Raw genomic sequence first — 26,808 nt, forward strand, 5'->3', positions numbered from 1 at the left:
TTATTATTGTGTCTACTGCAGGATTTGCCTACGCTAGTGAGAAACCTTGGGTCAGATTTGGCAGCTGAACAGCATTTCACCAACTGAAGGTTAGATGGACACGACTCAGTTTGTACAAAGTCTCTAACTGGATCAGGAATAATGACATCCATACAGTATATTACTGCTAATGTAGTCCAGCTGCTTTATGCCTGACAACCTCTTATTAATTATTACTAGTACCATTTGTATTGTAGGCCTCAGTCACTTGTGATCCGTACCCATGAGAAACACCAGAATGCAGGGCTGCAGGTGACATGCCTCCACCTGTTCCTGAATGGCCTTCATACATATTGAAAATGGAAAACTGCTTTTCCAAAAAAGCATATAACGAGGTCATATGTAAAATTTTTCATTAATCAATAAGGATCCAGCCTTCCCTAGCAAAAATCCAACAAACAGCTAGGAAGCCGAACCATTAGTTTGCGTTTCCATGTTCTAATTCAGCTAATGAACATGGTATGAGCCACAAAAACATGTAAGAGAGAAAATCTTCACAGGTGTAGCTTAAGCAGAAGCGCAGACAATTACTTCAGATGATCAGCAGACCACTGAATAGCCTAAGAAATCTCATTTTCCTTATCTGCTCTGTGCTTCCCACAGGAGTCATGCTCCCCAGAGAGTGCATGCCCAAGTATCATACTGAACCTGTATATTGCTTGAAGGTTGGAAAGGGATGACATTGTAAAGTTGCTGTTCTCTTGCTCTGCTGACCCATGCCCTGCACTTGTTTTTTTTTTTTTTTTCAATATAGCATAAACCATTTCTGCAGATCTTGTTTGACTTTTGTTAAAAACAATTCAGTAAATAGATGACCTGACATTCGACGCAGATGTGGAATAAGTTTACTTCGGTGCCATATTAAGTATTGTTTTATTTTACAGGTCATGGACTGTGCAATGCCTCTGATTGGCGAGCACCAGACTGAAGACAGGCAACATATAACTGATCTAGTCGTAAGCAAAATGAACCAAATGTTGTCCAAAACTCCTATACCATCTCCTCAGAGACCCACTGCCACTCAGCAGCCTCAGGTAGGAAACTTTTGTTTTTAAAATAGAGCATCTTATTCTATAATTTTAAGCTCAAAATTTTCCTCAGAGAATTTGGCTGGAAAACTATGCAGACATACCTGAACCACAGGGATTCAAGAATTTATCAACATGTTTTATAGGCTTGTCATATTTAAATGAGATCATCTCCAGGCATGATCAAGAAGTATAAGTGTTAGTGTGTTTCTACCAGCAAAATGATAACTGTGGATTCAGTGTTACCAGGCTACCTATTGTTTCCTTTCAGTCACATCTGTATAAAATATCATGGAAATAATAAACAGCACTGTCATAGACAAACTGTGCCCTGAGGATGTCAGAAAGAATACTGAGACAATAGTTGTTGTTGTTCTTGTGAGAAATTAATTACATGTTAATCTTTTTTTATGTGCTGCAATTCATGAAAATACCTTACAAATCTAGGAAACTCCTGAAATATGTTTAACATAGTAGAAAACTTGTGTCAAAGGTTGCAGATAGATGCATTTCTCTTCTTTTATCTTACATGGCCTGATAGTTGAAGTGTGGAGATGCAGAATTCTGCCCCTGGCCTTGCTACCAGCTGGCTTTCAGACTTGGGAAGTCATCTTTGTGTTTCCATTTCCATGCTTACAAACTGTGGTGGTTATTTTATTGATCCTTTAAATAACTTCTGAGAGTGTGGTATTTTTGTAAAAGGCTCTAAGAATGTAAAAGTTTTGCCTCTAAATTAGAGAGATATGGATTTAATGGGTGGACTATTAGATGGATAAGAAACTGTTTGGATGGCCATGTCCAAAGTTACAGTCAACAACTCAACATTCAAACAGAAACCAGTAACAGAAGTGGATGAAAATTGGATATGAGCCAGCAGTGTGCACTTGCAGCCCAGATAGCCAACCATATCCTGGGCTGCATCAAGAGAAGTGTGGCCAGCAGGTCGAGGGAGGGGATTCTGCCCCTCTGCTCTCGTGACACCTTACCTGGAGTACTGCGGTCAGCTCTGGGGTCCCCAGTACAAGAAGGACATGGACCTGTTGGAGTGGGTCCAGAGGAGGCCACAAAAATGATCAAAGGGGTAGAACATTTCTCTTACAAAGAAAGGCTGAGGGTTGGAGTTGTTCAGCCTGGAGAAGAGAGGACTCTGAGGAGACCTTATGGTGGCCTTCCAGTACTTAAAGGGGGCTAGAGAAAAGATGGAGGAAGACTTTTTACCAAGACCTGAAGTGACAGGACAAGGGGTAATGGTTTTAAACTGAAAGAGGGTAGATTTAAATCGGATGGAAATTCTTTATAATGAGGTTGGTAAAACACTGGAACAGGTTATCCAGAGAAGTCATGGATGCCCCATCACTGGAAGTGTTCAAGGTCAGGTTGGACAGGGCTTTGAGCAACCTGATCCTAGTGAAAGATGTCCCTGCCCATGGCAGGAAGGGCTGGACTGGATGATCTAGTCCTTTAGATCTAGTCTAGGCCTAAAGGTCTCTTCTAACCCAAACCATTCTGTGATTAAATGATTCTTTGAAAAGTGCTGTATAAATGCTACATAGCATCTTTTATATATCATAGCTAGGCAGCAGGTCTGATCAAGAGCAGCGTTATCAGCTGCAACCCTCATGTACTTCTTTCAATATACGGAAGGAATAAACCATGACAATACATCCTGACATAAACTATTACGGGCTGTGTTGCTGCTCTGTACCAGCACAGCTCCATGGTAATCAGTTAAGCAACAGAATAAACCAAACTGTAATACAGGAATTACCAAGCCTAAATCAAGAATCTATTTTTACTTCCAGTAGGCTCCACACCAGGTAAACAATTTGAAAACAGTTTTGTGGCATACCTCAGACAGACTAGTTCTTGAGGCAGAATGACTAATTTGTTCTTCAAATATATCATCATGCTTTAAGTTACAAAAATACACCATCCCACATAAAAAAGTGGTGTGGCTTCTATATATATTGCAGCCGCTTGAAACTAAGCACAAAATTGTTTCAACCACGGAATTTGTTTCAACCACATACAATGGAGAAGTTTCCATCCAACATGACTCAAGTCCATTGTAAAGGGCACTGAAAAAGGTAGACAAGAATGGGAAGAAAATAAATCGCCTTATGCCAAAATACAGTTTCTTTTAGGACTAGTAAATTAGCCATATATTGAAATGAAGTGAAGTCAGATTTAGAGTTGTCCAGAGCAGACAAGTCAACATAAATCAAAATTTAAAACAGTAATAGACATTATTGTAACATTATTAGATTCACAGTCATCGAGAGCATTTGATATTTCACAGTTTCGGGGAAAAAAAGTAACATCTTGGGTAGGCATGCTTCCCTGGATTTTAAAGAAGACAAAGGAGGACGAATATTTATGGTTGCTGTTGTCATCCAAAGAAACTGATTATCTGTTGTATGTAAATAAGGTTCTTACTCATTTCCAAAGAAAAACTGCCTACATAAGTCCAGAATTAAAATAGGACACAAGGAACATTTTAAGAAAGCACCTAAATTCCTCAGTCATTGCTGTCTCTCATCATGTTCATGAAAAGTTTTTTTTTCCTCTTAAACAAAAATGTTTTGGATGAATCCAAAGATAGTATTTGCTGGCTAGCTGCTGAACTTCTATTAGATTTCTACTTAGTTTAGGTTACTGAAGAATTTAACCTTTGCTAATGGCAATAGGATGTTATTCAACATTAATCTTTTCCTTAAATTATGGATTGCAGTTGACCAAAATCAGAGATATCCTTTCAGAATATTCACAATATTTGTTAGTTTTTCTCTCAGTTAATCACCCTCTTTCTTTAAAATTTGCCTTGTTATATTATCCACCAGTTTAGGACAGACGAAGGGGATCTGAATTTCCACAGAAGATACTATTTGCAAATACCCATTAATCTTCCCAGCTTTAAGGGAAAAACATGAAACAGATCTGTAGCATTTAAAACAGATATCTCCTCACGTGTAGTTAATTTTTAGCTGGGTTGTTTTCCTAAGAACAAAATCAGTCTGTTAAAACAAGCTGTGAACAGTCTTCTTTTCTAATCTGAGAAATTATTTCCTATTCTTGAGAAACAGTCGATTCATTTGCAGGGCAGGGTGATACTGCATATTTCTATAGGACACACAAAATGCAAAACCAGTAATTCATCCCAAATCAACTATGTGCATATGTATGTGTGGTCTTATAAACCAAAGTAATATAAATATTAAAGATTAATTTGTGTGTTTCGCTACTTCTACTTTTAAATGAACAGTTTACAGTCAATAGTACAGCTATGGATGTGCTGTGTTTTGAATTCCCTTATTATCTGTGTGGGGTTTTAAAAATTATTTATAATCTACCCACTGCTGTGGCATTGGGTGCATCGTACATAAAAGAATGCTTCCGTTTATAAATGCCCGCAATTGTCAGTACTATTCCAATTAACTGTCCATCAGAAAACAAATCAATGATTAGGAAAATATATCTTTGTTTAGAGCAATGCAGCCAAATCTTGATGGAAATTATTTGCCTTGCAATATGTTCTGAAGGCCAGAAGGAGCAAATTCCAAAGGCAGGGACCTCAAACTGTCTTGCTTATGTTGAAACCTCAGAGATGCAAATCCTGTGGTTCTTAAACCCATTAAATCTATTATCTGGGAGATCAGGTATCTTGAGATTTTTTAAATACAGATTTTGTATGTTACACATTTATTTATTTATCTATAAACACTTGCTCAGACTCTATAGCATGTTCTCCTGGTACACAGACTGGCAGAGACTCTGTGGAGTAGAAAAGCTGCAGTTTGCATCTCTGTGTGTTGCACCTCACACCCCCTGACTCTGGCTGCACCCAACAAACTGTGTCTCACACTTTTCACCGGTGGTCCCAGAGGCCCTGCATACCTTTGACAACATGATTGAACTGTATTGGGTTAGAAAATATTCTTGATTACAGGATTCAAAGCTTGTCAGTTTTGCTCTTACCAGGTACTTTATGAGTCTTCCCACTGCAAAGAAAAGCAGGAGTCCCTGGACTCAGAGGAGTTCTATTTGATGTAACTACACATGGTCAAAAAACTTTTTCCAAAAATTAGGTTGTTTCTCTTTAACTTAAAAACATGACAGCTTGTTTTACTCACAACCATAATGAAAGTATATAATAGAATTTTATCTAGGAATATGATTTTAATAGTTTTCCATGAGACAAACCTGCTCTATTTGCAGGCAATAAAATGATGGAAATCTATATTTCCAGCTTTTGTAGCCTCTTTGAATACTTTTGACAGATCTTTTGAGAAGCCTTTTCCAAATCTTGCCTAAAAACCAAACCAGTAGGCTAAACTACCCAGTGAAGTGTTCTAGCCAGTGGAATCACTTATCTCTGTCTCCATCTGTTGATAGGAAAGACCACTGCCAAAACTTCTGCTGTCTGGATTTGCAAAACTGCAGGCGGTTGCTCGGTGCAGGCTTTGTGTTTGTTTCTGTAGCTGCATTTGTACATCAATCAATAATAGTAAAATATCTATTCAAAGCTGCATATCAGGTCATGATATGAATTGCGATGAACCAAATTCTGTGTAGAATATTACACTGTTCATGAATATTACTGTAAAATGTAAATGTTTATGGTCACGTTAGCAGGTAAAGCTAAGGAAAATCATGTTAGGAAAATGTTATTTCAGTCCAGCTCTGTTGAGACCATGTTACATTATCCACAAAAGAACAAGGAATTGATTATCCTTAATGGAAGGAATAAATTTGTGCACCAGAGACACAATATCCATAACGACGTAACATCAGAAAGTGCTCGGTATTCCCAGCTACCTCCTGGTTCTGTTTGATTTAAAAGAAAGGAGTAGCACACCGGTAATCAACCAATAAATGATGCAGAAGTAAAGAGGTCAGTACTTTATTTTTTTTGAGACTAGAATAGCAGAACGTGAAGTGTTTCATTTCTTAACACTCTTTTCTAAAATGTTTTAAAACCTTTTTCACTCTTCACCGACAGGGAGGATCAGTACATTAAGTTCAGTAGAGACTGGGGTCAGGGAGCCCTTACTCAGCTATCTTCATCTATTTAGAGATCTGGTTTGATTTATTTCCATTTTTCCTATTTTTCTCTTTACCTTATTCATTCTTCATTCCCTGACCCCTTATATGATGACTAGAGCCACGCAGTTTTCTCTGGTTTTACTTTTCTACGTTCAGAAAGAAAATTGAACCAAATGTGAACATAGTGTAATTAGCAAAAAGTATTACCTCCAGAGAAAAGCAAACCATCATCAAATTACCTGTTGTTGGGCTTCCATACGATTAGTCACAGTTCTATTACCTTCCATCTGTTGGATTTACTTTTTTAAAAAAAGCAAACTACTTATGATAAGCAGCAATTTGTTTCAAATCACTGACGCTTTTATGATGGCCAGACAATACAGTTACTTGATTTGATCCTAACTGAAGGAGAATGCACTTAATTGGGAAGGATCCCATCATGGAGTTACATAGAAATCTAGAATTCAGTATTAGTCTGCTTATTAGGAGAAGTAAACTTCTCTGCACTAAATCTGAGGTGTGGACCTTATTTCTAAATGACTTTCTGCTTTGCCCAGGCTCGGGCAGGTTCATCTGAACTGTTGATGAGGGGAGGAGGAACAGGGCCATGACTTGCAGGTTTGCCACATCTTTCTATCACCCTTTAGACCCCTAACGCTAAGTCTACTTGCATTAACCAGGCCAGGTTCATACCACCAATTAACGTCACCACTAAGAATTTTCTTTCTGTCACAGTCCCTTGGCACTTACTTGCAGGAACATATTTTTCTTCCTTATGTCTCGAAGGGAAAACTGCCTAACAAATAAACAAATTAAAAGACCGCACATAAATCATTCTGCATGAATGAGGGTAAATACAGAGTTTCAGCATTAGTAGCCGAGAATCCTGCTGAACTGGTGCAAAGCAAATCACCCCGTGGTGTAATTAGATCCATACTAACAGACAGCAGGAGTAACTTAAGAACAGCTTGCCTTAAGAAGGTTGGTAAATGATCTAATGACCCCTAAAACCATACATTCTGTATTTCTTTCTCTTAGGAAGTATTTAAATAGGGGGTAAATGGCAGCTATGGCATCATCTGACCATAAAGCAAATGTACGCAGATTTGTGGAATAACATCTGATGGAAGCCCAGATCCTAAATATACTCAAGAGATTAGCCTGACTTCCCCTCTGCTCGGGGCAAGGGAGCACAGAGACCCTGGCAAAAGTCTGGACAGGATTTTACTATACGCCTCTTTAATTGTTTACCTTTCCAGTCTCTTACATGAGATTACTCTGTATAAACAGAGCAATATAGCTTGTCGATGAACAAGTAGTATATCTGTGTAGATACTAAGTGAGCATCTTCCGTAGTCTACATTAGCAATCAGCAAGGTTCATGGTTTACCTCAGAAAGTTTGTATGCACTTCGACAGCAAAACAAAATCTAAATAGTTACTCTTTACCACTTACACTGTCCATCTGCCTAAAAGCTCTTTTAAATCGTAGGCCCTAGTAAGCAAATTACATTTCATATTAAAATGCTTACTGAGTTATTGTTGCAACTTAAGGGAAAGTTAGTCAGGCAGCAGCAAGATGCCTGCCTCAAAACACTGGCAGAGAATCAAATACATTGTCATCCAAACTCATAAAAAAACAATGAAAAATATTGCAGGGACATCCATCCGTCACACAACACGAAACACAATACCTTTCAAAGGTTATGTAAGTCAAAAGCCATTCTTAAACCTGTCATGTTACACTGATTTTTGAAATCCAGGAGGTGGTGACCTCCCGCCGCAGGGATTTTGGTTGGTTGAATCCTAGCGACATCTCGTGGCTTGGTCTCCCGTGGGGTAGCTCATTTGGAGCGTCCTGTATTATTTAGTATTACAACATATTACATCGTATTACAGAAGCTGTATCACATTAAACAAGAAATTGGGTATACATTTTACAAGCACTAAATGCTCCCTTTTTGAAAATTTCTCATAATGCTATTGTAACGTATTTATTTCATTTATTTTCATTATTTTAATATGGAATACATTTTAATGTGCTGCCTTAATGTGTACGTATATATAAGTGTATATATATATACACCCAATGTTTAGCTGTGTATATTTGGAATAGGAGATGTTTATTTTAATTAAAGTTTTTTTAAATCTTTCAGTTATTTTATGTTTGTGAAAATAGAAGAAAACCAGCTGTTACCTGTTTTAGATCCTAATATAAATGTATGGAATTAAGAAAAACAGAAAAAAATAAACATATATGGACCCTGAGCTCACCACATCCTGGTAAAAGGCCACATTTGAGGCACGCTTCATTCCAGCTAAATTTACAACAGTCAGGTTTATTTATCACAAGTATAAAATGATAGCATATATTTTCCTACATCAAGGATGTTTTGTCCATCTCTGAATAAGATACCTATTCAGGGCAGACGCTGTTCTTCATGTAAGTGGCAGAGATCACAACGGAGGCAGAGATTCAGACTTTAACTGCTGGATGAGGGATGTCCGTGTATTTAAAACAGTCGCTATCTCATTACACAAAAGTTGACTTATTTTAAGCATTTGAACTTGACATTCAGGTATACTAATATATTAAAAACAAAGTTCATGCAGGAAAATAAATCCTAAAATTTTTAATATTGACAGTAATTGAAAATCAGTGGGACACAACATACAAACCTTGAGCAGAGATTTTGCTATCAAATTGATCACGAAAGTTAAGATAACCTATTTTACAATGCTTGTTGAGATGCTGTACCAGTAGATGGAGTAATTACCAAGGGAGGTATGTATGTATTGCCCAATTCTGCTGCTTATTTAGTCTCACCCGTAAACAGAAGTAACAGGTAAATAGTTGCTGGATATTTGCTAGTGATAAATGTCTACATAAACGCTTTTGGTTGTTAGCTGTGAATGTATCCATTAATAAGTGCTTATCTTTCTTGGTTTGTTTTGAAATAATGTGCCAAGAACTAAACAAGTGTGCCTTTATGATGCCCTTTTTTAAGGGATCTGATGACATTTAGAATTTAGACTGTAAAACAGAATATACTAAGGGGCATATATTAAAGCCTTAGGATTATTTGGTCAAAATTTCTACTGACATCAACAGAAATTTGTCCAAATGAAATGAAAGCGTTCAGGATGTGGCCTCATATTTTTTTTGCTTCTGAATACTCTATATTGAATGCTTATCATCATCAGTGTGTCTGGAAAAATACATCATCCCTGCAAACAAGCCAAGTAAAACTTGGTGAGAGAAAGTGTATAGAAGTACTTGTTAGAAGGCAAGCCCAAAGGAAAATGCTCCACAGGCAACCTGACAGAATCAAGCTTCAAGACCAGGATGATTAGGATGATTTCAATAATTTGTAAGATACAGTGCTTAGTGCTAATGATTTTATAATACAGAAGGCAAAAAATTGCTAGCTAAAACTGAAAAACTTGACAAGTATTACTAGTTGATAGGCGCTTTTCCCCATTTATTTTAAACATAACAACAAAACTGTTCTCTTTTTGTCGTCATTCACACAACAGAATTATGCTTTTGTTACCTTTTTTATTATCTTCTGCCAGATGATCTTCTGATCATCTCACAATCTGCCAGTCGTATTGGCAGAACCAGACATTATCTCTGAGAATTCTGAAACTCCAGGGTGACTTCCGTCAAGAACAACAAAAACATTTAATTTTTAAGTAATCATGAGCCCACCACTACAGAGTAGCCTATATGTTCTTAGTAGACTTCTGTGAGAAATAGGTTTTTTATTCCACAGGCATTTTGGGGAAATCTTTGAAAAATATCCTCATTCCAAGAGCAAAATGCAGCCTTTTTAAAATTAAAACAAGGAAAACAGTAATCTCATCATTATAGAGCAGGCAAGAGCTGCCACATACACAAATAGAAAAAGAGAGTCTAGGTTAGATCTCTCTGGTTTGTCTTAGTGCTATAATTACTATCATCTAATATCTTTTTTGATTTTTAATTTTATCTTATTTTTCATCTATTTTTACTCTCTGGTTTTGTTTATTTAAGCTGAACCTAATAGAAATATCTTTTTTTTGGAGGCTTTTCCTTGGCCTCCTTTCCTTTCTCCACTGTGGTGGGTGTTTCCCCTCTACTGTTTTTTGTTATCATTCTCTGTCTCCACTTGACTTTTTTATTTGATTTCTCTGACCTTTAAATCATAACCTGTTAAGCAAAGCTATTTGGCATTACTCCATGTTTAACTTGCAAGGATTCCGTCCCTCTCCCCAGCAGTCATTGCCACAGTTTATTTTGAATACGGACCACGTGCTAAATATGCGTTCAACTTTTTAAGCAAGGATAAGCAGCAAGAGAAATTGTGGAGAAATCCAAAACAGAGCAGCTCATTTTCAAATATTCTTGATTTGTCCACAGGAAACAAGAAGCAACCTTGCCCGCCCCGTGCCACTTCAGACACTAATCTGGTGGTGGATCAGTGCTCGGTCTGGCTAGCTGCCAGGAGAGCAAGCTTGTCTTCAGCTACTTATCTGTCATTCTCCAGCATCTCTCAGCTCCTAGGAGAGACTGGGAAGCTTGTCAGAGTGCAGAGCAGCCACCAGCACCTCCTCCGCACGGCTGTGTACGTGTGCTGCTCCGGGAGAAGCAAGAAGAGAAGCACACGCAACCACTGACAGAGAGCTCTTAGGCTCTGCTCATACACTAGAGTTCTCAGCTTTGATATTGTCTGAGGGAGAGCTCAGGTGTTTTGCTCAGTTTACTGCCTCTTTTCCATGCTTCCTCCCACTCTACTCCTCTGTAACGCTGATATAATAACATTAAGATAAAATGTGGGCTATAAGAGCGGAGTCAAGTTAGCTCCGCCAGCTTTCTTCCAGATTCTTTTCGTTTCAAAGCTTACACTTCAATTCTGAATGGATCCAGTAATGATGGATGTTTGTGGCTCAGGATGAAGTTCTGCAGATCTTAATAGCTTCCTGTTCATGCAAGAATCACTTGCCAGCCTGTATTTTTAAAAGAAACAAAAAAAAAAAAAATCTGCTTTTTTTTTTTTTTTTTTTTTCTTTTAGACTGGTGGAGCAGATACAATGCAGCATTAGCCACCATCAAAATCCTTGAGTTCAAGGCTCAAAACCTTCCTTACAACTTCAAGCGACAGCACAGGATTTTGACACTATGAAGCCCCAAGGGGTACCTTATCCTCTGTGTATATAGAGGTGTCTATGTACACTGAGAAAGGTGTAAGGAAGTTTAACTTTCCAGTAGCTGGACAGTCTTCTGGATATGTGGTACCACTTTCATTTGCCTGTCCCTCTGCCTTTCAGCTCTCTTTCTCTGGTACAAGCCCGCACGCATACACATTTCAGTCTCAGCTGCTTTAGCACGCAGGGGGAGCTCTCTCCTATCACATAGCCCACATTCCTTCCTTGTCTACGGGGAGCAGTTTTCTCACTGGAAATAACTGCCTGAAAGCTGCTGTGCAACTGCATGTTTTTAATGTTCTCTTTTCAAAAACAGAAGTTGAAATCTGGCTTCTTCAGGCAAGAGCTGCAACAAAATAAGGCTGTATCCTTGTCCATTAGAATTATTGATTGGCTATGGAAGGGGACCATCTAGCTTCAGCAAGCGATGCTACTTAAGAAATTCTTAACCCCTAGGAAGTCGACATCCTGCTTTTTTTTCTAGAAACCTCATCTCTTTGGGGGGTGGGATTATTTCTGTTCAGCAAAATGATAGAAAATAGGGCTGGAATGGACAATGGGAGCTCACCTGATTCAGTATCTCAGGGAAAATACTGGAGTGTACCTTTTATCAGCAGTAAGTCTGTACTAGGGTGCTCATTTTTGAGACTGTGTGTAAAAATATTCAAGAAGGAAACTATTCTCTAGGAAGTAATTAGTTATCTAGCAATGGAAAACACTTAGTGTATAAAATCTAAGAACACTCTTCAATGTTAAAAAAAAAACAAAAAAGCCTTTTTCAGTGCATCTTGTAAATACTATTCCAAATAAAAATTACATTGTATAGCTTATTTTCTGCTCTTAGCAGGTATTTTCCTTCCCATTCAGAGGAAGATCTTAATGGGTTTTGCATGGGTAGTTTGGAAAGTCGGCTGAGTGATATCAAAAGCTGCTCTAAATGTTTGAATTCTTTATCATAACTTGAACATGAAGAAACTCTAGGCTGGCATCAGTTTTGCTGAGAGCATCTTTTCCATATAGATTTCCCCAGTGGAGAATGGTAAGACTGAACACTGGTACTCCAAAAAAATATAAAAAAGCAGGGTCCAGCTCTCCTCTAGCTGCCCCCTTTGCACTAGACGACGTGGGGGGGGCTTCTTTTTAAGGTGTGCCTTCCCACAGCTCTCCACTGTAGCTGTAACTGGGCCTGTTTCACCACCTTTCTCAGTCCACAGGGAATATACAATGCAATAAATAGCAAAACCTTGGTAGTCCTGTTCAGCACCACTGGCAATACAGTGAAGCAGATACATCACCTGTGCCAGACTCGCCCGAGATAGGGCGAGGTCTGAACCAGCAACCGGTAAGTATCCCTGCCACGCTTGCTGCGCGCTGAAGCCATAAAGCAGTAAGCAGAAACGTGCTAAGGAGTTTCTCGGGTTCGGACGCTCCACATCAGAAAGCCACTCCAAGATCTCACTGCTTTGCTACGCTATACAGTGTGTGCTTATTTCCAGCCCAGTTTTATTCCGTTTATACTAATTTCTTCTTGGTTCATATTGTCTAGCTTGTTTTCTGCTTAGTTCTTTACCAGTACAATATATTTCTAAAAAGCAGCTGTACTGTGTTCAAGCCTTCATTTTGCTAAACTAAGCAAGGCATGTTCTCCCAAATGCTGTAGGTATAGACTCTTCCATCTGCCTGCTCAGTATAATAACACTTTCCTGCACCAGATCAACTTACATTCATCTTTCTTGGGCAGGGATGATGTAAATGATACAGAGCATCATGACTAGCACCTACTGGGAATACTTCACTGAATGGGTGATAAGATTTTTGTTTTATCACTGCACAAATCTTTCCCATTAGATTCCAGTTAGTGAGATCTGCATTTCTGACAGATGCATGTTATTAGTCCATAAACAAATTACTTAACTGATTTTGGTTTTTCTTTTAACTCCACTCTTCAATTTCATTCTTTCTTTAGGATATTTTGGTCCTGTAGTCTTCTAGCCCTGTGTCACCTACAGCCTTTAGTAGCCACACTTACTTTTCTGTATAACTTACTTAATGAAAATTCTACTTGAGTTCCACATCCCAGTTATAGCCTTCCAGTTAGTTTTTCTTCGGTAACTGCCTATCTCCTCAGTAGCCACTGACTTACCCACAATGTAATTCCTGCAGTATTAGTGCTTAACCTCCTCCAGTGTAACTTGCACATTTCTAGTTGTTAGAAATATCTGTTATGGAATTCTGTATTTCATGAGTCAGCTGGTTTTGATTTCTGAAATGAAGAATATCTGGTCTAACTGATATGTGCCCAGGAAGATCTTTGATTTTTACCTCCATCCCATTTTTAGCTTTTATACCACCTGCCATTTTGCCCTTGCTCCTGTATTTATCATGATCTATGGCACTTCAAACATTCATTTACTACTGCCACCCTACTTAAATTATCTAAATTACCTCTCCCCTTAGCAGTCACATTTTTTCTTAGTTCTCCTGTTACTTAATTGTTTCATTATTTATTCTCATTCCTTTGTGAGATCTAACTCAGCTCATATTTTGGCAGTTCTCAGTTGATCCCTCTATTTCTTGACCTGAAAAACACGGCTTTCCCTTCAAATATTGAAATACCTATGAAAAGCTTCTACCATTGCATTACAAAGAAAACCAAATGAAACCCAAAAACAACTATACATGCTCCAACTATAGTTCACAAAATCTTCAAACTCAGCCAAATCAAAATCAATTTTTGCTGGGACTGAGTTTAGTATCTCTTTTGCCCAAGGGCTATTTCCCTGCCAAGTTGCTGCTTTTGCTCCCACCCATTTCAACATTCTTCAGACTATTCAAAATTCAAGCATATATGAAACCAATCTGCATTTATAGAGATACAAGGTAGAAAAAGAAGTAATACCACCGATCAAATTCTAATACAACACGCTTTGAAGAACAAACAGTTCTTTCCTCCAGTTCTACCCCTGAAATTCTAAGGACACTCTTCCAGGTAAATGTGGAAAGGAAGGAAGTGCTACAGAGACATCCAGAGACATCTGTTTTCTAGACCAGCAGTGCGTTTTCTGCTCTGACTATAATTAATTTAGCCAATATTCTTAAAGACCATTATGCAACCAGAGCATCAATTGTTATACCCAGAACTGAGAAATCGCTATAGTGTACTTGTGCATTCATGTGGCTTAGAGGTTTCCACAAGTTGTATTTTTTTAGAATAGATATACAAACGGTAAATCCCCTTTGAACAGGGGAGATTCTGTAAGCTGTTCTATTTAATGTTACTATCAACATCAGCAATCCCTTCTCTTTGGGGAATTTGGATGTGATATGGAAGTTTTGTTCCATAAAATGAAAACCAAAAGGGCTCCTTACATCAGTAGTTACCACACCTCGCTTAGGTAATCCTAAACCATACTAAATACTGTAGTTTCTAGTTTCTGCACTACTAATTTTGCTATTTAGCCCTTAGCATCCAAATAAGAATCTGTTGGGGGTCATTTTCCTTGACATATGCTGCATTCTAAGCCTTGATTCCTGTAGTGTTTGAACTAAGCAATAGGCAAGTTTGTGGATCAGAACTGCAGTACAGGAAAACATGTTTGTGCTAAAAGAAAATGGTAGGAGGGTGAGCTTCTAGGCTGGGCAACAATAACAGAAAGAAAAAAAAAAAAAAAAAAAAAGAAGAAACCAAAAAAAAACAAGAGGGGTGAATACATCTGCAGGGCAGGTCTAGTCCAGCATCTCTGTTCAGAGAGACTGTGTTGCCTATGAGGAGTTAGCAGCTCTTACAATTACATTGGCACACCACCTTGGAGAGGTGAGAAGTAACAGTCTGTAGTTAATTTGCCAACAACTGGTGTTTTAGAAGAAGCCTGGATTTTATTAAAGGCCTTGGCTCAGGACAGCAAACAAGACTGGTTCAAAGCCTGTATTTAATATCAAGTATCAAGGTTTCTGACTGTCTGAACGAAAGACTCTTGAAAAGGACTGGATTACTACAGACCATTGAAAAACCATGAGTAAGATTTCTCAATTAGGAATGCAATGCTAATTAGTCTTTTTGGGTCAGCCTGGGTGGGTTGGCTAATTAGCAAAAGTAATATACCCATGTGATTGGCCTGGAGTGTGGGTGAGGTTCCTGGAAGCACCAGGTGATATCTGGTGAAAAAAAAAGGATGTGTGGGTGGTAAAATCAGGACAGCTGCAGTCAGTGACTAGAGAGGGGGAAATACATCTTCAACAGAAAATGCACAAAGGCTCTAAACTTTCTCAACAGTTGAGGTAAGGATTACTAAGCTTCTATGAGGTTGATCAAAAGCTTAATTTAGGCTAAAATAATTTCTTTCTAAAGTGGAGAGATGTGCAGATTGCGTAAGTATCACTGTTGTCATGTCAAGTCAGTCAGGTGGGGTGTGTGATAAAATGGAGATGGTTTCAGTGCAAGAACAAATGGCAGATCTGCTTCAGCCTCGAGGCATGGAGGAGACAGAGGCCCTGCAGATGTTGTTTTAACATTCAAGTAGGTGTGAATTTAAACTGCTAGGCTGTGTTTTCAGCTTCTCAGTAAAAGATGAGGTTTACCTACATAATCTTTTACTTTTGTTTTAGCAGAAAACCAGCAATATTTGTATCTTCCCTAGTCACCACGTGGGCCGGTGTGGAGAACCATGTAGGCTGGTTTCTGGCCCTTTGTAGGACTAGGAAGTCTGTTGCTTGTTAATCATAGCGATGTTCCTTACACAACGTCGCACGTACTTTCTAACAGAAGTCATAGGACGTGTTTGGTCCTCCAGACAGAAACTCTTGGCCATCCCCAGGCCCAGGAACCTGCAGCTCCCCGGGAGCGCAGGCAGGCTCCCTCCCTCGCACCCGGTGCCACCCGGCACACCGGGCGGGCGCAACTGTGCCCGGCAGCACTACAAGAATATGAAAGGACTTGGCTCCTCTAGGGCAATTTTTCAAGGTTTCTACTCTGGGCGAATTTCCCCAGTATCCAGGTTGTTCCCACTGTAAATGCGTATTGTTTCAGAGAGCTCCGACGCACTATACAGAGTGGACACCACAAATACTTAACACTACTGAAACATGCCTGGGATAGAATGTCAGCTTTTACGTGGGGTTCAGAAAATTGGAGGAAGGAGAGGAGCGGAACAGGGGCAGCTTTAACCCACACTAAAGCACTTTAAAGTGTTCTGGTGGCTGTGTCTTTCCTTATGAAATTCTCTTCTTTTCTACATATCCTCATCCTTACAATGATGCTTACCAGCAACTATGTGACTGACTTAATAGAAGATCAGATTTTTCTTCCTTCAGTTTGTACATATCGTTTTTACTCCTCACTGGGTCTTCTGAAGGTTGGTAACTCTGAATAATTAGAGTTTTGGACCTGTCCTATGTCCTTTTATTTATGTAGTTAAAGCAGCCAAAGCAATTTGCCACAGCTGCGTACCATAGAGTGTTGTTGTCTTGTAACATTTAGAAAGTGTAACTTCTAGATTGCTGTGCAGGAATTGACATCACGATGAGTATGATTCTTTTCTATAGTTCTAAGATCAAATACAACTCTATCGGAACAAAACAGTAAGCTTCTCAAGAAACATGTTTCATTAATTTTCCATTTACTATTTAATACATTCTAGGATTTTTCCCTCTTGACAGATGGCAGTTTAATTTCTGGATCCTTAAAAAAAAAAAACAAGCTATTATGTCCAATGATTTAACATATTTCACTTTTCAAAATATTAGAGATGGGCCTAAGACAAAGTTTGGATTCAAATCCTAATGTTCCCAGAGGGTGTTCTGCTCCAAGGTTTTGGTTCAGGCCCATCTTTTCCTCTCGACAAGTATACATTTGAAAAGAATACTGCCAAATAAATCTTCTGTTTTGAAAAGTTAAGTATTACATGTGTTTCTAATAACATGTCAGATGGAGTAGCATGAAGTAATTTCAATTATTTTTATTATTTGTCTGTGGTTTTTGCTTCCTTCTTTCATTTTGCTTAGCGAAACAGCTAACCTAGAATAGTCCATCTCCCTTCCCGTTCCCAGTCAGCAAATCAAAGTGAAACTATCACTAGCAAAAACTCCTGCTGTGCTAGTGCTTCCAGATACAGGTGAATGTAATTAAAAATAAATTATTTCTTAAATTACACAAAGGTATCTGTTGAAGTCTATTTTCTATTCAGTCTATCCTAAAAAAGAGAGCAGAAGCAATGAGGTACAGAAAAGTTGTTCAAGGTCCTAGGAACTGAAGGAGAAAGACCATACACAAACGGAGGTAAGATTTGAGAAGAAGGCACTCCTTATATTGTGATCACATGCTGCAAAGGGAAAACAATTTTTTTTGAAGAGCTCAGCTTTGGATTAGTCCAGGATTCATATATCATGTCAGACAGCAACTGAATTAGAAAACATTATCTGGAACGAATTAAAAGTATATGTTCAGCCCCAACCAATAAAGAGATTTCTAATGAAAATAAAGACAAGTTAGTGGAAAATTGGAGCTAAGCTACTCTAATTTTTTTTTCTCTTCTGTTTTCAAATGTATTTTCCAGAGTGGATCACTAAAGGAGCCAGAGCCAAACAAAATCCCACCTCAGCGACCACCACCTCAAGGTTGTTTACAGTACATTCTCGACTGTAATGGCGTTGCAGTAGGACCAAAACAAGTCCAGGCTACTTAGATAATTGAGACTAAAAGCAAGGGTTAAAGCAAAAATGAAAAAAGAAAAGAAACAAACACAGAATCTTAAAAGCAAACATACCAGTTTTGTTCAATTTTTGCATTGTTTCAGTGCTGACCTGGACTGTGTTTTTTCTATGCAGTGTCAACTATACCGTCTGGTTGTTTACTTGTTCATGTCTGTGCGTGTAATGCTTACCTACCTTTCTCTGTAAAATTTGTGATTTCAGGGCTGTTGTCAACAGTGTACAAAGAATGTGCCTCTTTAGAGCCCAGTGCAACTGTACATTATGGATGGTTAGACAGTATTTTTTGAGTATTATATATCGTTAAGTAAAATACCACCAAGGTTCAAATCTAAATACTTTTGCTTACTCTGTGAGTGTGTGCACACTGTACTCATAGCCTTTATTTTTTTGTGCGTGTGCATGACTAATAGGCAGGTGATCCAGATATATTTTTAAAAGTCTAGATTAGAATTTGCTAGTGAGGCTTTTTATTCATAATTTTATAAAGTTTGTTAACATTTGAGTTTTACTTATACACAAGGGGAAGGCTAGTATTTCAGTGACGCCATAAGATACAGTTCTTCCCAAAGAATATTTAAAATATCTTCTATTTTGCATACTGGTATTCATATTTTTAGTAATTCTGCGTTAAATTATTAGCTACAAAGCTATGTAAATGGGCCACCTATGTGCAATACTTCAGTGAAAGTGTGAATATTGAATGTGTCCTATTTCAATTAAGTAGTACCTTTTGTTGTCGTTCTGAATTAGTAATCTGTGGAGATTTTAAATGAAAACTCACGCAAATGCTTTCAAAAATCTTACCCTCACCGAAGAGTTAAATCCCAGGTTATTTGGTGAGAAGTACCTCAAGGACTGTTAAACTTCCTGTAAGAGCTCATTTTTTCGAATACGGAGACGTTAGGAGGGAGTAGACCAAGGTACCTTTAACCAGCTGGGGATCTTTCCCTTTGATTAGAATGCAAGACAAAAATGTCAGTGGTTTTCTTTACCAACTCAGGTCTACTATTTTAAACCTAGAAATATCCAGAGAGCTATGAAGAAAATTCCGTCCCAGCATTATCCACATAAATAGGGTTTATAATAACTGCTTGAAATCAAACATGCAAAAAGACTCGAGAAGCCTGACAACTGCTAGGTTTTCTGTAGGTAAATTATTTGTGATTTTTGCATAACCAATTTATAATGTAATATTAGAAGAAATACGCGGGCAGGGAGTTAATCTGTTGTGAGAAATCTAGCCCAGAATCACAGAATACACACTGCTAGCATTCCATAAAGCTTAGTTGCAAGTGAGCCACAAAACTGTAATTTTAATCTTGAATAGGTACAAAGATGAGTAGTGGCCATTAGTTTAGTGCAAACAATTTTGTTTAAAGGGAAAACAGCCTTATGTTCTACTTCTGTTTTCCCTACAAACACTGGAAAAAATTATCAGTGAGAATCATCATTCTTAGTGTTTCTTTTATTTGTACAAGCTGGCTGGTAAGATGAGAATTAAGGTATGCATTATTAGCTATTTAAATGTTTGTGGTAAGTGCTACTGTTTACTACCTATCAGTAAATTACCTGAATATTTTGCTTCAGTGATCAGCATTTGTCTAGGTCAGTGATCATTCCAATGATGGCATTGGCTATTTTGTTCTATATTAAGAAAATTCCACTTAGAATCAGGTTCACAAATCCTTACCTCCAGACACCACAAAAGTGAATAAACCATACTGCCCTGGGGTGAAGAAATGAATCTGATGGTTGATTTTATTTAAAGCAGTTGGTATTTTTTTGCATGTGGTAGTCCGAGTATTCACAAGTGCTTTTCACACGACATTTGTGAGTTGTGTGTGCAAAGAAAAGATGGGTGTTTCAGATAGGATTTCAGCTTGTTGACTGTAAAGGATTTACAAGGGCACACACTATTACTACATACCACAGACAAGAAGCAAGCCAAAATGTCTCTCTGCATGTAAGCATGCTTAGGTGCAATATTGTGGGTAACAGGGAACAGATGTTTTACAGTGTAGGCTTAATGTTCAGTTTTGTTGAGTTATTTTTGGTAAAAGTTTCTTTCATGATTGTTGCCTTTTGTACAACCCAGCTGCAAGAAAGTGAGCAAATGCTGGAAGTGTGACAGCAGTATATCTTTTATGTGAAATATCTTGTACAGCTTAATGTGCAATAAAAGAAAGTTATATCTGTCTTCAGTGTAAAGTTTCTGGCATTCAAGCCTGTATGTACAAGTGGGGGAAAGAAACCTTTCTGTTTTTCAATATTGAGTGAAAGGAGACTATTAAGAAAACGATCCTTATTAAGATGTTGCAAGACCATGTTATCACCTTCAAATATTTCCTACAATAGTGGTTCAAATTAATAAACAATGAAGGCACATTCCTTAACATACAGTACGTGCTATTTATCTTTCTACACCACAACACACTGCTACAACTGCATTAAAACTTACTGAAGCGTTAGTACATGCTGTTCTCAGACACATCCACGGCAATCTCACATAGTAAGTTCAAAGCTAACTATAATAGCGATTTGTAAAAAAATAATTTTGTATTGCAAGAGTACTTCCAGATATGAAGGTTTTCTTTTAGGGACCTGAATAGCTTAAGTCTTCTACTTGCACTAAATATCTATGCAAGACTACGAATTCCCAAGTGTTCAGAACATCTAGATCAGTTGTCTTCTATGATATTTACTGTTCAGCAAAGCTCTTATCCTGACTGAGACATTATACAAACAAATCGCTCAGAATTTCCTCCTGTCCTTTCTTCCCCGTAACTCAGATGTCCTGTGTGCCTCGTCACATGCAAAAATAAAGATTCAGTTGTAACAACTGTCAGCCCAGTAAACCACATTCAGACATCTGATGTCTGAGATAAAAGCAGCGTGCCCACCGATACCTGACACAGCACTATTTCAGTCAGAATGCAGAAAAAACAACCCGGTATGATGATGTAGCATCTCTCAGCCACGGATTTCACAACCTGAGTCTCTACTACACGTTGTAGTTTCACACTTGATACAGTATTTTGCCAGTATACTTCCTTCTCAGTGGAAAGATCTCCGTGGTAAAGAATTAGTAATGACTTTCTTGTGTTTCTTGTAATGTTCTTGACATATTTCACTAAGGGGCTAAGTTATCAAAAGACTTTGAATTAGCCAGAAAATTTCAGTATAAAGTTGTTTTACCGCTAGAAGACTGAATCTAAGAGGAATATTATAGAAATAACTTTAACACTTTGGAGGACCAAAACTGCACTAACTACACAGAGAATAGTAGCTGTATTGCTGAGATAATTATTACTGGTAAATTCAGGTATCTCGCGGCCTCGCCTCGAGCTGGGCCAAAATTGTAACTCCACTGACTTGATCTGAAGTCAGTACTGCTACTGCTGGGATAAATTTGGTACTACTTAGCAATTTTAAGGATGAGTCATAGGGGCCCCAAGCAAGTTACTAACGTACCAACTGTGATTAGTAGTATTGACTACATGAAACTGCAGTCCATATTAATAGAAGTTTGCCTCAAAAGTAGAATTAATCACATTCAAGGGTTATTTTAAAGTGTTGGATATGAAATCTAATAAGAATTCTTTGATGCTATAACATTATGAAGTTTTTCTTGTACTGAACCTAGGGGGCCCAGTGCAACCCCAAGGAATGCAATCACAAAGCCAGGAGCCATTGCAGCCACAGCGCGTGTTCCCCCCTGGGCAGTCAGCAAAGCCCTCGACTTCCCAGCCACAGCGTCCGCCCGGACCCACAACTCAGCAGCCACGGCCCCAGGCTCAAGGTCCTCCCAGCACCAGGTTATCAAAGGAAGCAGAGCCACAGCCACCGCCACCGCCACCGCCAGCTCCACAGCCTGCTCCGCAGCAGAAGCCCCAGTCTCACCCGCAGCTGAAGTAAGATTTGCTTTATCCATTTATTTCCCTTTCTCCTCATAACACGGGGTTTGTTGTCGTAACCGTAATTTGGCAGTTGGTCTAGTATTCGGAAAGAAATGTGCGTACGTTCCCAAGTCTAAAAGGGGGGGGAAATATTTCAGAAAGCTTATTCTCTCTTTATGGGTAGTAAGACCGTATCATCAGTTGCTTCCGAAGCACTACACAAAATTTCATTTATCAGTTGTGCAATTTCTGCCCCAACTAGGTCTGAAAACTCATCTTCCTCCTCGTAATAGTTTTCTCCTTTTCACGTCACTGACTCATGATCTGGGTGTGCTGTCAGCCTGCCCCGCAAAGGGGAAGTCTTATCTGTTTAAACTTTTAACCTTGCAGTCACTCCGACAGCAGATTCCCGTTTCCAAAGGCCTGGCTCAGAAACCACCCGCCTGCGCCCGCTGGGCAGTGGCTGCCGAACCGGGGTGGCCCTTGGCTGGCGGCGGTGCGGCGCTGGGGCCGGAGCCCTGCCCCGCGGGGCCGTGGGCGCGCTGCCGGGGCTGCTGCCATCGGGAGCCGCCCGGGGCCTCCGCCCGGGGCCCCGCTCCCAGCCTGGCCCGCGGGACGGAAAGCGCGGGGAGGGGAGCGGCAGTGACGCGCCGCTTTTCAACATGGCCATCCCGACACGCGCCCTTGCCGCTGGGGTCACGGGCACTTTCCACTTATTCTGGCAAGTACAAAGACTGGCACGTAGTCTTTGTTTTACCCAAGTAACACAGATCCCCTTTTCCCACCCACTCACATGCTGGGACTGACGTGAACCAGTCCCGAGCCCTCATCGGAGCAAAATTCAGTCAAAAATACGTGTTAGGTGACAGTATGCAAAGATGACAATACTTGCCTTGCCTCCCTAGGACAGTGTATTTCCTTACTCTGTTTTATAGTAATAAAACTCAGATTAATTAATCCACTATTTGTGTAGACATAGACAATAGGGAGGTCAATTTTCTTAAGCAAGATGGAAGATTCTAAGCTAATTTGCAGCCCAACTTGTGAACTTCTGACATTTAAGAGAAACAGTCCAGAACGGGTACAGAAGAACTGTGCCACACAGTTTCCCAGCTTTCTCCCTTCCCTTTAGTTCCTTGTTCAGCTGTAGACTAATTTTTCTCTTCTTCAAATGGAAGAGGATAGTGTCTATTTAAAATAAGATAATAAAGGAGAAATTAAAGTTTTTGAGATGCCAGCCACAATAAGAGTAATTTTTCTGACTTTCAAGCAGCAGTTTTAGGTCCACACCAAGACTCAGATCTCCTGCCTGTAGCATTGACTCTCTATTTGCATGTGTATGCTTTGTATTCACCCACATGCTGTTGCCTAACCTGTATGTACATGTTATTAATCTGTGAATAAATATTTAATTAGGCTACTTATTGTGTTACTAATCAAGTCAAGTGCTGCTTCCCACCCTCCCTCTTTCAGTGAGTACAAACAAACATTTATCAGTCTATTCTCATTAGCACAGCTATAATTTATGAAAAACCTAAAACGCCTGTAGCACTGTTTGCTGTACATTATTAGTTTAGAGGTAGAGAAGTTGCAAACCATGAAGAGTGTAAGACAATCTGAATAAGAAAAGTGTTTCAGTTTTACTGTAGACAAAGCTGAAATCCTATTATTGTACTGAGATATAAATGAAATCAGGTTAACTAGTTTTAGTAACGCATGGATGTCTTTGTGAAAAGATTATGACTCATTAATGTTTTCTATTTAAATCCAAGCCCAGTTTTTTAAATATTATTTTATCTGACAAGCCATGAGTTCAAGTTTTAAACTTCAGATATTTTCCTTCTTGTGTGTTATTTTATTCATGCTTACAGAAACTTATACCGTGGTTACCTGATAGCACTAAAAAGAGTAGCATTGCTAGGCTAACTGCCTGTAGACAAGAAAAATGATATCTGATTTTGGGTTTGTTTTTTTTTTTTTTTAAGATATAGAGTGTCATTAAGCCTTCATTAAGGATCAAACGTCCCATAGGTACATATATGGAGAGAGTACATTACAACTTCAGGATTCATTCTTCAAACTCTTGCCAATATACCTAGTTTTATTCTGTGCGTTACTGTTTGCAGCCTTAACAAACAGAATTATTAATCATCATCTGTTGGGTTGTGATTTGGATTTAGCAAGCAGGCCCACTTTTTCCTGGAGTTCTGATTTCCACCATCCAATTTACTGGAATGCAATGTTACAGATGTGTAAAAAAAGCAGCGTGTTCTCTAAAGAAAACATTATCCTACTTCTCAAATCAAAGTACAGAAGGAATGTGCTGCGTTGCAGCAGCTTTGCATGCTAATTCTAGCTATGTTGCTTGTGTTGAATGTTCATTTTGTTCACATGCAAACTGTCTAAATCTCATGGACATTTTTCCTTTTCTCATCATTTATACAAGGTAGATGTGGATGGAAGCTTGTAGACAATATGACCATACAAAACATGTTGCATTTTTGTCTTGCAGCAAGTCGCAGTCTTTGACAAACGCCTTCAGTTTCACAGAATCATCCTTCTTCCGATCATCTGTGAATGAAGATGAAGCAAAAGCTGAAACGATTCGAAACTTGAGGAAATCCTTTGCTAGTCTTTTTTCTGATTAGCCAGCTTCATCTAAATGCACCTAGCATATAGTCTGAAAACTACGTGAATGTTACATAAGTTTTGTTTTCCCTGTGACAGTACCCTTCTTTACTGTGCTAACTGTTGTATTAAGCAATATGTTAAACTTCCAAAAGAAAAAAAAAAAAAAAAAAAAAAAAAGGAGGACTTTGATGAGGTACCATTCAGGAACATGAATCAAAATCTATAAAGAAGGAAAGGTTCTATTACTAGCACAGAATGCCGAATTCTAAGGTCCTTATCCATTGTAATATTGTGGCCTTACTGTGACTGAACTATATAATCCTATTTGAGACCCCTTTGTAGAATTGTGTTAATAAAGCATTGAGTGATGGGTTTCTCCTTGCTTTACCCATTTCCAATGCATTGCAATGCATGTGTATTTTGTGTGTAAATGTTTTGTACTGCAAAAGTATAGTCATGACTTGTTCTTGCCTCCCAAATTTAGGAGGCAATTTCACACTGACATTCTTGTCAAGCCACAGAAATAATGTGAGAAATCGAAGCAGTTTCTTCCTCATACAATCTTCCCATCAGCTAGTTGTAGACTTCTGATGTATTGCTGAGAGTTATCAGTACACTAACTTAATGTCATAAATAGAGTGTATATGTACTACTGTATCTCCATATGTCTATTTAAATTTATTTGCAAATTGTAACCATAACTGGGTTTAGTTGCAAAGAATATGCATGATGTTACCCTTATTTTTGTGAACGCCTTCTAATAAATGTAAAGTCCCATGCCTGATTTAAAAAATGTTTCAACATCAATACGTATTGTCTACTTTGACTGATATCAAAAGGGTAGCTTTATGATTATAAAATATTCGGATACAAACCACAACTTTAAGAAAATAAAGTATCACAAATGATTCCCTTTTTGAATCATCAGCATAAAAAATGATAAATTAGAAGAATCACATTTACATTTTCTAATAAATTATGTATTTGAAAAATATTTCTCTAACTTGCAAAACCAGGATTGATCCCAGACTTTAATAATCATTAATTATTAAGTAATAGCAGCATTTTTTAAGAAATTATCTAAATCAAACCGAAGTTCATTAGTGATCTCTTGACTATTCATTTCTGAATGATTAGCATGTCATTCTGCCTGTCATCAATTACCTGCAGCAGTATTCCTACAGTGCTAACAGGGGAAACAAGAAAAAATAACCATAGTATTGGCATGTAACATTAGCGGGGAGAAAATGAGCAACACAAAGTTAACTTAAAAGCCCTATGGGATTTGTAAAATGTTTGTAGAGACACATCTACTCGCCTCAGAAATTTTAGCTCTTGCAGATCTGATAGTCGATGAAGTCTAGGTAAATCACCATCACCATTCGATGACCTAAGTCCTTGCAGCAGTTTTGGATTCCTTTGGGCGAAGAGCCCGGCTTGGGCCAGGAGGTTGGCAACGAAGTATGGAAACTTTGAACTCCAGTGATGTCAGAATTCAGTTCATACATTAGCATCTGATAGCTCTCTGTTTGTCAACATAGCCTAAGCTGGCGATCATAGCGCACATATTTCCTGAAAAGCAGGCATGTCCAACTCACCGGCAGCACAGCACCCTTCCTGGGCCGCCAGTGAGGACTGACTCAAGATCACAGCAGCACAATCATGCCTAGAACAGAGCTTTCCTCCAGGTTGAGGTTAAAACGCATCGATGGGTAAGTTTGCACTGCAATGTTACAAACTGCAAATACGTAGCACTGCCCTCTATAAAATGGAACCCCAGCCCCTCTGTTCAGCATACAACCCTCATCTTTGTGCAACAGCCCTCTGAGAAGCCCTCTTACTGAATTAATGACAGGTTTCTTTTTTTCCTTCAGGAGGAACGTACTGTGTATAGAAGCCTGTAGCTCAGATGGTGAATTCTGTGGCAAACCAGACTGCTTTAACTGTTAATAGTTTTTATGAGTTCGTAAATATCAGCTATACTTCAATTTTTTAAAGTTTTGTCCCCCGCCTGCCCCCCACTGGATTGAAACACCCTTCACTGGGCTGCAACAACAACCCTGAGCAGTTATAGAGCCTTTCATGTCTGAGAAGCACTTTACTTTTAGATTAGAAAGATTAATCAAAGTTGCTAACGCAAATTAATTACTGCTACAGAGAAAGCGTAGTAATTATGCATAGTTTGGCATGGTTCATGATTAGTACATGCCTAGTTTCAGCAATCTTTAGTACAATGTGAATTACAGGTAGTTCATTAGTCCAGGCCCCAGATTTCGA

General features: G+C 38.7%; 1 protein-coding gene across 1 annotated transcript in view; it reads left to right on the forward strand.

Moving 5' to 3' along the window:
* The window catches only part of SYN2 (synapsin II), a 193,291-nt gene extending 167,967 nt beyond the window's left edge, over positions 1 to 25,324 (forward strand). Inside the window, exons 10-13 of the mRNA XM_042806979.1 lie at positions 924 to 1,073; positions 17,848 to 17,908; positions 21,648 to 21,915; positions 24,413 to 25,324. Coding sequence (XP_042662913.1) covers positions 924 to 1,073; positions 17,848 to 17,908; positions 21,648 to 21,915; positions 24,413 to 24,548 — 615 coding nt within the window. The 3' untranslated portion in view covers positions 24,549 to 25,324. The remainder of the gene's footprint in view (positions 1 to 923; positions 1,074 to 17,847; positions 17,909 to 21,647; positions 21,916 to 24,412) is intronic.
* Positions 25,325 to 26,808: the final 1,484 nt, after the last annotated feature.

This window comes from Tyto alba, unplaced genomic scaffold (assembly GCF_018691265.1).
Source record: "Tyto alba isolate M040663 unplaced genomic scaffold, T.alba_DEE_v4.0 Super-Scaffold_49, whole genome shotgun sequence".
NCBI lineage: Eukaryota > Metazoa > Chordata > Aves > Strigiformes > Tytonidae > Tyto > Tyto alba.